Source organism: Aspergillus steynii (assembly GCF_002849105.1).
Source record: "Aspergillus steynii IBT 23096 chromosome Unknown P170scaffold_1, whole genome shotgun sequence".
Classification (NCBI taxonomy): Eukaryota; Fungi; Ascomycota; class Eurotiomycetes; order Eurotiales; family Aspergillaceae; genus Aspergillus; species Aspergillus steynii.
In genome coordinates, this window is record NW_020194398.1 from 6,452,690 (window position 1) to 6,466,528 (window position 13,839).

Below are 13,839 nucleotides of genomic sequence, written 5' to 3' on the forward strand. Positions count from 1 at the left end.
GTGCAACACCTGACCACATAAAACCCAATCTAGGTCCCTCACGGTGTATCATATGTGGGCTGTGGAGGTTGGAATGTTTTGATCCTTTTTGTCTCTGGACGTTTTTGGGCATTCGTACATCACGGTGCAAGAGGGGCACAAGCTCATTGAAAGAAAACAAGAATTCAATCATATTAATCAATCCCGATAACATACTATTAGAACAGACGTTTTCGGGCTTATCTGCTTCAATAACTCAGCAGCAAGAGCTCGATTTGGCCAGAACACACCAACCGCGTCTGTACAACTTCAAAACCTTGGTGTTAAGACAGCGATACCCGAGGCCCTAAGGAGACTAGATTCGGATATTGCTGCTTTGGGGCCTAGAGCAGGAGTGAAATGTGATTTATATTTACAAACGGAAAAACCAGCGATCCTGGCTCTGCTGGTGACTTCTAACCAACCATTTTCTCATCTTTTATCTGTTTTCTGCGATCAGAAATCGCAGAAAACAGGTACTTAGAGATACATATGTGGGTGATATAAAACAGAGGCGTGGATTTGTACAGAAAAGTACCAGCTGCTATCTCAAATTAAATACAAGAAGAATATATATAACTGTCCAACAAAAAGCGACATATGTTCAGAGAACAAAGCTTAGATGGTGGCACCGGTGATCTTAACCGTGTAATCTAGACCCTTCTTGACATCATCCGAAAGCTTGAAGCCATCATACTGGATAACGGACTCGGGGGTGTTGGCGACAACAATGCTGGCCTCCTCGTTGGCCGTGAGGTCAGCGGACCCCTTTCCGTTCTTAAGCGAGACGTAGCGCACGGCACCCGACTCGGAGTTGTAGACGGCAAGCGTGGCAGTGAAGGTGCCGCTGCTGGTGACGGTGACCTCGACGGTGCCGACACCGGACGTGGTGAGAGGAAGGATGTTGGCACCCATGTACTGAGGCTGGCGGGCGGACTTCACAGCATAGGAGCCGTCACCCGTGGACTCCACGTTTTCGTAGTTGAGGTCCTTGCGCTGGCTGAAGAAAGCCTCCTGGGCGGCCGAGTTGTCGATGTCAACGTAGGCCATGTGCGCCCAGTAGCTGCCGACGATCTCGGCGACGGAGGCGTCGGTGGAAACGCGCGCCAGGGTGTGGAGGGGCGTCTCATTGCTGCCCTCCTTGTACTGCTTGAATAGCTGGCGGACGGTGTCCTGGCCGAGGCCGGTGTAGTTGTCCGGGTTGGTGGTGAGATAGGTGAAAAAGGGCCAGGCCTGGTAGTAGTTGCCTGACTCGGCGGTGCCGTCGACGATGACCTGGTACGAGTCGCTGATGACCTTGTTGAGCTCGATGATCGAGTTGCCGGCCTCTTGGTTGTGGCTCGAACGCGCCTTCTGGCACAGGGAGGAGGTGATGTAGGTATCGGCGAACCACTGGGCGATGGTTTCCCACCAGGCACCGGTGGCAGTCTGGTCAACCCAGGTGCGGCTGTGGTAGGTCAGGCCATGGCCGTACTCGTGGACCAAGACGCTTGGGTCGGCGGCGAAGTCGGGGAGAACCTCCAGCCAGCTGAGACCGAGAGTTGGGTCGGACTGAAGCACACCCGCAGCGCCTCCACTGAGGCCATCTGTGGCATAGATGTTCTCCTTCCACAGGGTCGAGTTCTGGTCGGCATCATCCAGAATCGAGAGACCGGAGGTAGTGAATTCCATGTCATCAACAAAGCAGGAATAGGCGGCCTCCATCATGCCAAAGACCTTATCAGAACCGCCCGTGGCCGAGCCATAGAGGCGGAAATGGTCCGAGTCCTTGTAGCTGCTGCCTCCAGGGCCAACATCGGGGTTCGCCTTAAAGGAGTCACTGGCACTGGAGCTGGCCTGGGGGGCCGGCGCGGCAGAGGTGCCGGTGACGGAAAGAAGAAGAGCGGCAAGGGCCTGCTTGCTTGGAGACATGGTGGTGTAACGAATGAATGAATTTAAGGAATGAATGATGTGTTACTCCCTCCAGAGACCATGGGCGAGAGGGCAATATTTAAGTCCACCGTCAGGATTGGCCATGGCGTGATGAAATGAAATGCCAAGCATAATTTGAAGCAGCGGGATAGATTTTTATCACGGGTTTCAGGGATTGAGATTGGTCTGAAACATTATCAAACCGGTGTTCGTTCTTCCACTGCAGACTCGAACTACCTGCTGGCTGGGAGAGCGAAAGAGAGCTTGTGGTTCCTATTCCCGAATCAACTCCGCACGAAGTACTTGGACCCGGCGGCCTCTCCGCTCCAAAAGTAGATGTTGTGTAGCAGTTGGACCCTTCATACAGAGTCTACTGACCAGAAAGCTCGAACAGATTTGGCGCGGGGAACTCAAAGAGGAAAGCGAGGACGAACGTTTTCAGGGGAATTGTGGAGCTTCAACTGCGTCGGATTCTCTCCCGTCGTTTCAGAAAGATCGAACCTCCTGAATTGCAGCGACCGCCAAGAACGGATAAATTCTGGCCATACGGCGGACTATTCAAAGAGAGTCCGGAAGGGAAATAAGCGCGACGATCTGATAAACCCCAGCTATTTCGGTGGTGGATGTTTCACTCTCTACTCGGTGTTGTGGACTTCCGTGCGGAGGTTATTCTGTCCCTGGTGGACAACCTTACTTCGTGCTGCACTGAGCCTGGATTGGAAAGTTTTGACAGTATGCATTCAGGTTAGTTGAGGTTGATATGGCAAGGATACCCTTTCCCATCTGGCGACTTTAATACTCAGCAACCTGGGCTCAACAGCGTTGTCTCGTTCAATCCAACTTGCGATTGACTTCACGAAAAGATCTACTCCGTAGTCTCTGTCTGCGACATGTGGAGCTATGTTGAGCCAATCTCCGCTTACTAATGACTTAAGGCTGTAACGATGTGGAATACTATTATGTGAATCTTTGCTCTGCTCCAGCGAGGAAGGGGTTTGTGGACCGGATCGAAACAGACCCTACTCCGGAGTCATCAGACTCGGAGAAATCTCGGACAGTTACGGGCCTTCGTTCAGAACCCTCGTAGATAATCAGCTTGTTGAGGCCATTCTGTTCCGACTCACTTCTAACATACTCTTAGTATTCCTTCTATTTTGTCATAGAAAGTATGCCATTTAATCTTTGAGGCTATCGAAGGTAGAATCAACGCGTTGTTCAAGTTGCTTTGATCGTGGCTCTAAAGGATGGAACTGACAGGTTAGACGTTTCTCCCCAATTTCGATGGTATAAAAAGATATAAACTATCTTACTGCGCCACTCACATAGCAGAGAATACCATGGACTCTGAGCAAATCAATTATAGATTCGATATACCGAAACTACTGCCCATCCAACGTTAGCCGCCTCTGGATGCGGAACCGCCACAATTCCAGCTCATCGGAACATACCAACCGTGCGATCTCCTTCTGATTGGAAATAGTTTCCAAGCACTAGGAGGCTCAAATCAATTTTAGGAGAATAAAGTCAAAATGCTCTCTTAGTAATTCTCCGCAGACATCGGTTGCTGGGCTGCCTTGCAGGATGGCGCTTAAATCGAAAGACATTCAACATGGCGGCTGACAGAGACTTGGAACCAGTAGAGTCCTGACAGGTCATTCCAGCTCTATGGCATTGGGCACCTTGATGTAGAGTTTGGCTAGAACTAGTTTGTGAGCCTTGTGAATCTGGTAGTGAGGGCTTGTGCTTTGCAGACACAACTCGTGATCGAGCCGCGCGAAGGATGCAGGGCGGCTATTGGGACTATTTTTGGCCTGGGGCATTATGAAACAAATTTCCGTATGACATAGTATCACCTGCGTGCTCCTTGGGATTTCTAGTAATTAGAGAGAGGGGTAGGGCATGGGGTGCATTTGGAATGTTTCGATATCTACTCTATGTGTGCCTGATAACCACAACAGAAGAAGTCTATTAGATTTCCATGACTTTTGTTTCCGTTCTTCAGATGCGGTCATCGCGGAACTTCCAACTAAAGAGGCAGTGTATCTTGCAGTAAATGGTCTAGACGGTGGCTTACAGGATTCCTGTTGGTGATTTGGCGCAGGAAGCCCAAGATCCGCCGAGGCAGCTTTGCCCAAGTCGGTGAGAACGAATTCATCCCTCGTGAGTGGTAACGGCAGCCTCCGCTTGTAGTCCTCATCTGAGCAGTTACTGGAAGTCACCGTTAAGCCAGAATCTTATCCTCTCACCCACGACCTTCAATATAAAAGGCCCTCTGATTTCTGCCTCCTTTCTCTTCTCCTTCAACCTCAACAACCTCCATCCTCTCTACTCACCTTCCTACCGATCTCTCTCACTATCCATCTCTCCTGTTACCTAGATTCTCAAATTCTCAATATCAATCCATCTTCTATCTTTTAACCGCCACCATGCTTTTCCGTATCTTCTTTCTTCTCTCTTTCATCATCTTTGGAGTCCTGGCAGCTCCTACTCCTGGCAACGAGCCCAAGGAGCCTGAAATTCCCGACGAATTGGAAATTGGCGTGAGCAATCTTGACCTGGCTGAAGAGTTCGTGAAGATCACCAAGGTCCTCGGCGCTGTCAATGTGAACCACTGCCCGCTCGACAATATCAAGCTGCCTCTTGACCGCACCAACCCTGCTCTCCCCAACCCGGCTCCTGGTCTCAAGTTGAAATACGTCGCTATCGGTCGTGGCACCCAGAACTACACTTGCAATGCCACCGACGCGTCTACCACTCCCAATGCTGTGGGCGCCGTTGCCACCCTCTACGACGCGTCTTGCATTGTGCACCGAAACCCTGAGCTCCTTCACGCGCTTACCGGCCCGTTCTCGCACTTCATTCCCGGCGTGATCCACTTCGTCTCTGCCATCTTCAGTCGCTTAATCCACTCTTCTACTGATACTGTGGTGCTTGGAGAGCACTACTTCGAGGGAAAGACTCCCTTCTTTGACATGAGGTTGGGCGGCTATCCCGACTGGGTTGGTACGAAGAAGGTCGCCAGTGCCGATGCACCCACCAAGGGCAACGACGTGCCTTGGCTAAAGCTTGAGTCTACTAACTCTTCTGGAATCCACGTAAGGTGTCTTGTATTCTATCCACCGTGACCAGACAGTTAACAGAAACCTAGGACGTCTATCGCATCTACACCGCCGGAGGAAAAGCCCCTGCCAACTGCCAGGGCCAGAACCCCTACTTCGTTGTCGACTATGCGGCCGAATACTGGTTCTACGGCAATTGAGCCTTGTTTTTCTTTTGTGATTTTCTCTGTTGACCTGAACTGATCTTGGGAAGACTGCGTTTCCTTTGTGGTACATTTAGTGGTCATCTCATGCGTTCATATGATTTTTTTCGCACCCATGCACTGAAGTGCTTGATCATGTTATCTAGTTTTTAGACTAGTTGAAACCGAGTGGATTCTTCCATTCCGCACTGTGTGTACTCTACCAAATACTATACTCGTAGGCTTAACTCCGTAGATCGAGCGCTAAACCCGAACCGGCATCGGACCGACCCCGCGCAATCGCGGGGAACATCCGACGAGCGGATGCGATGCGTCCAGTTCTTACTATTTATACTGCCTGCCAAGTACCTTCATTCAGCTCTTCTCCATCTTTCAACTAGACAAATCCCTCAATCCCTTGTACATCTCTCACTTCCCCACACTACTACATCATGGAAGACCCCACTCCCCCAAAGCACTACGTCTCCGCCCCCTCCGCAAAGACATTCATCCAATCCATCCTCACCGGCAACGGCGTATCCGCCGACAACGCCGCCATCATCACCGACTGCCTCATCCAAGCCGACCTCCGCGGCGTCGACACGCACGGCACCAACCGCATCCCATCATACATGGAGCGCATCCGCCAAGGCGTACTAGACCCGGCCGCTACCCCAACACTGACGCAGGTGACGCCCGTGGTCGCGCAGGTCGACGCACACAACGGGTTCGGGTTCGTCGGTGCGCAGAAAGGCATGGCGCGCGCGATCGAAATGGCGCAAGAGTTCGGCATCGGGCTGGTCTCCGTCAAGCACTCGAATCATTTCGGCATGTCCGCGTGGGTCGTCCAGCAGGCGTTGGATGCGGGGATGATGAGTCTGGTGTTTACGAACTCGTCGCCTGCGTTGCCGGTCTGGGGAGGTCGTGAGAAGCTCATGGGGGTCTCGCCGATTGCGTGCGGTGCGCCGGCGGGCAAGCAGCGGCCGTTTATTCTGGATATGGCGCCGTCGGTGGCGGCGAGGGGGAAGATTTATAAGGCTGCGAGGCGCGGGGAGAAGATCCCCGGTGACTGGGCGCTCGATGGCGAAGGGAAGCCGACGGAAGATCCGAATCGTGCGTTGGAGGGCGTGATGCTGCCAATGGGGGGCCCGAAGGGGTCGGCGCTGTCGGTCATGATGGATGTGTTTTCGGGTGTGTTGTCGGGCTCGGCGTTTGCGGGCCATGTCACGAATCCGTACGATCCGTCGAAGCCGGCGGACGTGGGCCACTTCTTGGTGGCGATCAAGCCGGATCTGTTCATGGGGTTAGAGGAGTTCAAGGAGCGCATGGATTATTTGTATCAGAGGGTCGTGGGGTCGGAGAAGATGGCCGGCGTGGACCGGATTTACTATCCCGGGGAGATTGAGCAGATTATGCACGAGGAGAGGCTGAAGACGGGGATTCCGTATGTTCAGGCGGAGGTGGATGCGTTGAATAAGGAGGCAGATCGGGTGGGCGTGGATCATGTGGTGGTTTCGGAGGTGAGGTAATGGCTTTTATGTTTTTATGTTTTTATACCTAAAATAAATGCTCTTGAGATTTTGTTTCCTCTTGTACTTTCAATCTAGACATGTTTAGCAATCACCGAAGGGTACTGGCTAGCAAGGAAAACAGCTAACAAGAAGTAGGTCATATTCAATTGTACCCAGTTACTTCAGCTTCCCTTTTAAACGGTAGCTATATCAGACTTTCATAAGCTATACATCAGTATGATAATGGCTACTTAAAATTCTTACTAGTTTCTCTGACCTGAAAAAGATTAATGGGTCCAGGTCTTTGCTATTTACAGCATTGAAACCAGGCATGGCAAAACCATTCCACCAATCTGCCTCAGTCTCATCAAACACAGCACTCGCACGCGAGCCAGGTACAGACACGTCTTCCATGTCGGTCCATGCTTTAATAAACATATTGCAGTTTTTCAGTATCCTCTGTCTGCGTTCCTTGTTATGGGGTTGATTTCAAATCCCCATACACATAACACTGGCGCGCATGTCCATAGCATCTACCTTTATGTAGAACGGGTCTTTATAGTGCTTTTGAAATGCTCTTATCTAAGCATTGATACGCTCAGGGTTGGACTTGTATTTTTGTATGGCTTTGATGTCAATTCGAATGCGGCCTCCATGCGCTGCGTCGTCTTGGAGGTTGGTCTGCGACATCTTGTCTTTAGTAGTCAGCCCATTGATCCAGAGTGGTCGACCTGACGAGAATCAAGTCTCGTACATCAGAGGTTACTCCACGCTGCAACTCGCGAAGCTGATTAACGTTACTGGTACCGTCCATCTTTCCACTGATCTTGCTGAGTAGTGAGTTGGATCAGCAAAAATAAGCCAATGAGGATGCTCGAACTCGTGCGAACTATCCACTGCAGGCCATGGTCAAGCTTTTGTATGTATGATCATATGACGAGCAATCACTGCTGCTGGAAGCTCCCACTAGAAGGTGGAGGATCCCAGAATGATGCTGATTGTGAAATCTATTGTAGGAGAGAGATAGTCAGGTCATGAAGAGGTAGTTTGATGTCGGAGGTTTTCACTTGTTAGCGGAAGATTCCAGCAGTTCTGGTTGCTTGTCACAGGATTATGTCTATAAAAGGTCAATCATGACCAGCAGCAGATAGAATGAATTCAAGCATCAGCATTGACTCGTTGACTTTTCTTTCCTGATCATACGTGATTGTGGAGGTCTGATATCTCATCCACTATTATTATCTCTGTTACCTCTCCTCTCTCCGCTGATTGAAAAAACAGCCGAGCAAACCGTCTTCTGCGGAAATTTGATAAGCCTGACACATACAAGTCACGACCCCTACCGAGATTGACTACTCAAAGAAACCAGTGGAAAAAAATGGAAGAAATCGGTCCCATCCTTGATCAACTTCGCAAGTTGGAGGATCCTGCAGGGGGAGATTGTATGATTGATTCAAACTCAAGCACTTTGGACGATGTGATTTTCATCAGATCAAACACTCTGGACGAATGGAATGGCAAAAGGGCAAGCCAGAATATCGAGCCCCATAGTATCCTAGCTCATGGAGGCCGAATTTCTGCTGACATCAGAACAATCCAAATGTTCAAGTCCATCGAGTCGTCCAACACTGAGCGCGTGATTGCCTGGATCGAAGCTTTTGAAAAATATTATGGAGTCCCATTCGGCTTGATAGAAAGATGTATCTTTTATACACCTCAGCAGATACTACGGGTCATGGATAGGCGCGCTAGCGTTCATGCCATGAAAGTTTGGAACAAGCCCTGCAACAAAGAACGCGGACAGAGAATAGTGGACAATTGCAATGCGGCTATCCAAATGTGGAAAGAAGATGCCAAAAGCATGCTTGTACTTGGCTCATCGGCAAGGGCCTTGCTGGACAAGATTGATGAGGATTGGTGCGTAGGGTTTTCCCTTACTGACCATTCCGACGATGTCTAGATTGAGATGTTGTTTTTTGCTCGGTTGGTATGGGGATGAGTCACGGGATTGATCTTCTCAAATCTCAGACGGAAGATGTGAAGGCTGAAATGATCTTGACATTGAGATGGAAGATCGTGGGAGTGAGGCCAAGGTCCAGAGTGAGCCCGGAGAAGTTATTACTGCATCCATGTAAGACCTCTTTAGGCTGGTAGAGACGGTTTAGATGAATAAAAACGCATTCTTGCTTAGATTCAAAAATTAATATTGTAGATATGTTTAAGATGCCTGCTAGTTTGGATGTTTAGTATGTGGTAAATCACCTAACACAATTTTACCTTTGTATCGAGCGCAAGACACATGATCCATAATGCGGTACTCTATGACACGCTGGTATTCGATTAAAGACAACGTGGGACGGAAAAGAGAGTTTGGATATGATTTCTGCTATCATTTAGTAATTCGATGAAAAATAGTAATTCGCTGTCTTTGATATCGTGATCGTATAGATCGCAATCACATGACACTATGGCGCAGTGCATGCGTTAGCAACTTAGGATTCAGGAAGACTCGCCACAGCCACACCTGAACTGCCATGTGTTCAAGCATGCCGTCTTTTCAGCTTTCAACCTGCCGGAAGCTCCGACAAGCTCTAGACATGGTTGACTGGTCCGAGGAATGATCTGCTCCTAAGAATCCCCGTGGGTGGCCAGATGCAAGGAGATGGTTTGGTTTGGTTTGGTTTGCCAGGAGCTCCGTATTCCGTCCAGGCGACAGAAAAGAAACAGGAAATCCGTCTACCTGAGTGGCGACGCAGGGTAAAGGAAGGCTCGATTGCAAGTTTCTATTATTATTTGTTGCCATTGTCGACAATGGTGTGTGTGCTTTGTTTGGATTTGTGCCGTGGTCATTCATGCTCTGAGTCAGCAGCGCGGATAATGTCTATCACGTGATACACGTGACAACGCCTCCCCGAAGCGGAAACCTCAGCGGCCGGTCGCTGCGCCGCGAGAACGCGTCCGCCTCACCGGTTACGATCTGGATCGATTTGTTATTCACACCTCGATTCTACCCTCCCATCCATCCTTTGAACATTCTTTCAAACCGGCGCATAATGCGCATGATCTTTTAAGCTCGAATTCCATCGAAAATATCCGAAACACGATCTCTTTTGTCCTCCTTTGATCACCCGAACCACCGAGTTCGAAACCTCTCGTCCTTGGCCTTTGTCTCGTCGCAAGATATCTTGAACGACTCGATCCCTCTCTGTCTCTCGCTTCCGTTCCTCGAACCTTCTCTTGTTTTTTTCGTCGATTGACCTCGTTTTCCGCCTGCAATTGAACCCTCTTCCCTCAAATTATACCCGAAAACATGACTACCGACTACAGTAAGAAGACCAACGCCGAGCTGGTGGATATCCTCAAGTCTCGCTCGCTTCCTCATACCGGAAAGAAGGCGGAACTGGTTTCGCGCATCCAGGAGGACGATGCGAAGACCCAACCCGCTGAGCCCGCGCCGGCCGCCAAAGCCGATGCCGCGGAGGACGTGATCGACTGGGAGGATGACGACGAGCCTGCTGCCGCCGAAGCCGCGAAGCCCACCACGGAGGCCAGCGCCGCAACTGTTGCTGCTGGTGGTAAAGGCCCGGTACCGAACCCTGTCGCAGTCCCTAATCAGAAATTAGACGTCGATCCCGCTACCACGGAGGACCTGAAGGTGGAATCCAAGGGTGAACCCAAGGGGGATGCCCCTGCGCCGGAAGGTGCTGAGGCAGAGCCCGCCACATCGTCCGAGACCGCTCAGCCTGCTGAGGAAGAGAAGCCGGCCGTCGATTACTCCATTGGTCTTGCCACTACGGAATTGGAGGAGGAGCTGAAGAAGCGCAAAGCTCGCGCGGAGAAGTTTGGTATTACGGAGGACAGTCAGGCCGCCATCGCCGAGGCGGAGAAGAAGCTCGAGCGGGCCAAACGCTTCGGTGCCGAAGGCGGGGAGAAAGAGGGCGCTGGAGTAGAGAAGTTGGACGCGGCGCTCCCCAGCGAGAACCGCAAGAGAGGTCGCGCCGAGAACGACCAGGGAGAGCGCGGAGACAAGAAGCGTCACTTCGGCAGTCGGGGCAACTTCCGGGGTCGTGGCAATCACCACGCCCGTGGAGGCCGCGGTGGACGTGGCCATGGACGTGGCTTTCGAGGTGGTCGTGGTGGCCGCGGTGGACGCGGGCATGACAACCACCGGGGACAAAGACCTCACCCCAACACAAAGGATAGTGGTATGAGCGAGAAGGACAAAGCTGCCATGGAAGCGAGAAAGAAGAGATTTGCCACCGCATAATCTAGCTGAAAGAGGCCCCAGATGTCATGCTGTGTCATTGCCATTTTCATTTCTTTTTCCTTCTAATGTATCTTCGCTTTTTATCACGAGTTATTGGCGTTTTTGTGTTTTATGGGAAATTCTACCGTTGCATTTGAATAATCGTTGTCACCATAGGAAAAGCCGCCGGGCGGGAATATATGAATGTACTGTAGTCTGACTTGAAATTTGACATCTCGAATCAGCGTCTGCACGGCGACCACGGAAATGCCTGTAGATAACTGGCAACTAAGGCGATCAACAATCTGATCGGACATTTCTGGATCTGGACAAAGAACCGAGTAAGTCACACAGATATGCAGTCATCAGTAATGAGCCCTTTTCTTTTTTTTTTACCCCTATCTTTTATTTTCTGTGAGAGAATACTGGAGTGATTGCAGACAACCGATGGCGTGGTCTGGTATGACGGTGTCACCGCAATGACGGCGGCCTCGTGGAGCGACACCGACACACGCCAGCTGAAAAGCAGTGCATTTGGTTCCTGCAGCAAACCAGCGCCCGGTCGCGCGAAAATCCTACAGACTAAGACTTGCGCAAGGAATTTCCCCGATCGGATCTGATCGACATCCAGTCACTCGCGGTTGTTGCAGAGATCCGTCGACTCTTACCCCTCTCAGTCTGTTCGCGGGTTGACACTGGATATCCCAGCACCCAATCCGGCTGTTCAAAGCCGACCAACAACTTGTTATTTGTAGGCCGATCTGTGATTGGCATCTTGTCAGCATCGGCGGAATCGTGTCTATAGTGTCTAGACTTGTTCCGAGACTCGCAGCGGCCAGCGGCACAGTGATCGTGTTATGTAGACAAGACGCCCCTGCTGGTGCTGTGCTGAGATTTTCTTTAATTTGGCTAAGCGCCCTTCCCCACCAGGATCACAGGTATCACGAAAGGGCCATTGCTTTTTATTCTGACGAATCCGCGCCCCGTAGGCAACATTTTGCCCGCGGTGCTAAACCGGGCGGATAGAACGCCCATGTCGCCCCGCCGTCAAGCTAGTGTCCGTCCGTCAATCATCGACGCCTCCGGGCCTCGTCCACTTAGCGGTGGATCGAAGACCCACGGCTCAGCGACTCCACATCCCCCTGGGATCAGAACCATGATACGGGATGGGTGTACTCCGTCTGTACTCCGGAGTAGATAGAGGATTGCCCAGGTCCCCACCGGACCGTCCTAGGTCTCAGCTGTCGTATACCACGTCGCCTTGCAGCATGGTGACTGGTTCTTTGGCGGTTGAACCGTTCTCATTTCACAAACCACCGTCTATTGCGACAGTGGATCCAGCCGTGGTTCCGCGGGGGTCAGTGACAGTACAGTCACTTGTGAGCGTTGCTCAATTTTCTGGTTCGATGGTTCGGGGCGAACCTTCCAGGTCGTTTTGGCTTTTCTCCGGCAGTCTATCCAATTTGCCACGGACCAATGAGAATATCTGACGACGGAAAGGATTGGGAACGCGGAGGACAAAAGAATGACAATAAAAACAGAAATCTTCAAGCGAGAGCGTCGTACATTCGGTCGCCAGACATGATGAAGGCACAAAGTCGGACTCGCCGGGCAGATCGGCAGGCGGCAGTCAGTGACCACCACCTGACTTGCTGACTGGCTTTCGGCGGTGGGAAATTGTCCGAACCTGCTCGAATCACAATTCTCGCAGCTTCGCCCGGCTGCAGGAGCTCCCACTAACCCTATAGCATTCCGTCGTTATTTTAATAATAGCTGATGCCTGCATCGGCTGTCGTTGGTGATTCATGCTCCCTATTCCCCTCTGCCTTCGAGTCCTGCGCCAGCGGCCGATTCTGCCTACGACGGACTTCCCGCTATCTCACGCCACTGACTAGCCTCGTAACCTGTCAATTGCCTCCATGCCCCAAAGCCCCGGAGCCAGCGATGCCACGATGCAGCACTTTACCAGTCAGAAGCAAACAAACCGTCCCGTCAAAGTGGGCCGCTTTAGTGACTCCATTCCTCTGCTTTCCGCCGCGCACGATCCTGTCACTTCAGTCCAGTCAGGATCAAGGGTCACGACCCTGGACGCTCAACACTAATGGCGACTACTTCGTACCTTGTGAACTTGGCGATCCTGGGTCTTGTTATTTTTGTTTCTACTATTTTCCCCTTCGTGCTATTGATAACAAGCAGGACAAGCGGCAGCTCTTGCGCCAATGATCTTCCCCGTCACATCGGCTCTCACCTACGGAACCGACGTCGATCGCACAAACCGCGCCAGGATTTCTCGCTGCGGTCTCTATATGGACCGTTTAACCTACGAATAGGCATCGCGCTCCCCCACTACACGGGGCTGTCGCAACGGGGTCAAAAATTTTAGCGCTGGCAATCCTCGGCCTTGAAAAAGTCCAGACTTATCCTGGTCAGGTCAATGCAAATGCATGAACCATTTTACTCCTCTCCCCCCTTCTTCTTTCCATATTCTTCGATTTCTCTCAGCAGCTGGGCTCTGTTTTTCTTTTTCTCTTGTTCTTACTTGATCCGGGTTTTAGGTTATCTCTGACGTGGTCGTGCAGACCCAGCTTGACTCTCTTTTCGCATTTTTAGCCACTGTGGACGGTGACCCCATACTGTGGCGGAGCGGGTGCATATTTTTTTTCTTCCTAAGAAATAAGCAACCTCATAATCAGTTAATTGCCAGCGATTTCGTTCCTTCTTTTCTTTTTTTTTTCGGCTTTCCCATCTGCTCCGTGTTTAGACAAACTGGATGTCTTCGATAAACTTCTTCGGCTCACGCTGCTTGGGTTTCGTTTTTTAAATGCTGTTCCACGATTGAACTAGATATCCACCGTTCATACGGACTTTTTCTTAATTACCCTCTGCCTCTTGTCGCAATCATATGATGCTGC

The 13,839-nt window shown here is 51.0% G+C and overlaps 5 protein-coding genes across 5 annotated transcripts; 4 read left to right on the forward strand and 1 right to left on the reverse strand.

Annotated features, from left to right (window-relative positions):
* Positions 1–599: 599 nt before the first annotated feature.
* P170DRAFT_433322 (uncharacterized protein) lies at positions 600–2,040 on the reverse strand. Its single transcript, XM_024848460.1, has one exon. It carries the CDS (start codon positions 1,927–1,929, stop codon positions 637–639), a length of 1,293 nt encoding a protein of 430 aa, XP_024711156.1. The 5' UTR covers positions 1,930–2,040; the 3' UTR covers positions 600–636.
* Positions 2,041–4,251: 2,211 nt separating this feature from the next.
* On the forward strand, positions 4,252–5,329 carry P170DRAFT_453097 (DUF3455 domain-containing protein). Its single transcript, XM_024851332.1, has 2 exons — positions 4,252–5,024; positions 5,078–5,329. The coding sequence occupies exons 1-2, from the start codon at positions 4,356–4,358 to the stop codon at positions 5,186–5,188; spliced, it is 780 nt and encodes a 259-aa protein (XP_024711157.1). The 5' UTR covers positions 4,252–4,355; the 3' UTR covers positions 5,189–5,329.
* Positions 5,330–5,538: 209 nt separating this feature from the next.
* Positions 5,539–6,741, forward strand: P170DRAFT_433325 (Ldh family oxidoreductase). The gene has a single exon (XM_024848461.1). The coding sequence runs from the start codon at positions 5,623–5,625 to the stop codon at positions 6,697–6,699; it is 1,077 nt and encodes a 358-aa protein (XP_024711158.1). The 5' UTR covers positions 5,539–5,622; the 3' UTR covers positions 6,700–6,741.
* Positions 6,742–7,780: 1,039 nt separating this feature from the next.
* On the forward strand, positions 7,781–8,882 carry P170DRAFT_433326 (uncharacterized protein). Its single transcript, XM_024848462.1, has one exon. The coding sequence runs from the start codon at positions 8,060–8,062 to the stop codon at positions 8,639–8,641; it is 582 nt and encodes a 193-aa protein (XP_024711159.1). The 5' UTR covers positions 7,781–8,059; the 3' UTR covers positions 8,642–8,882.
* Positions 8,883–9,991: 1,109 nt separating this feature from the next.
* On the forward strand, positions 9,992–10,948 carry P170DRAFT_443563 (SAP domain-containing protein; the record flags this gene model as incomplete). The annotated part of the gene is made up of 1 exon (XM_024850559.1): positions 9,992–10,948. One exon carries the CDS (start codon positions 9,992–9,994, stop codon positions 10,946–10,948), a length of 957 nt encoding a protein of 318 aa, XP_024711160.1.
* Between the last annotated feature and the right edge of the window lie 2,891 nt (positions 10,949–13,839).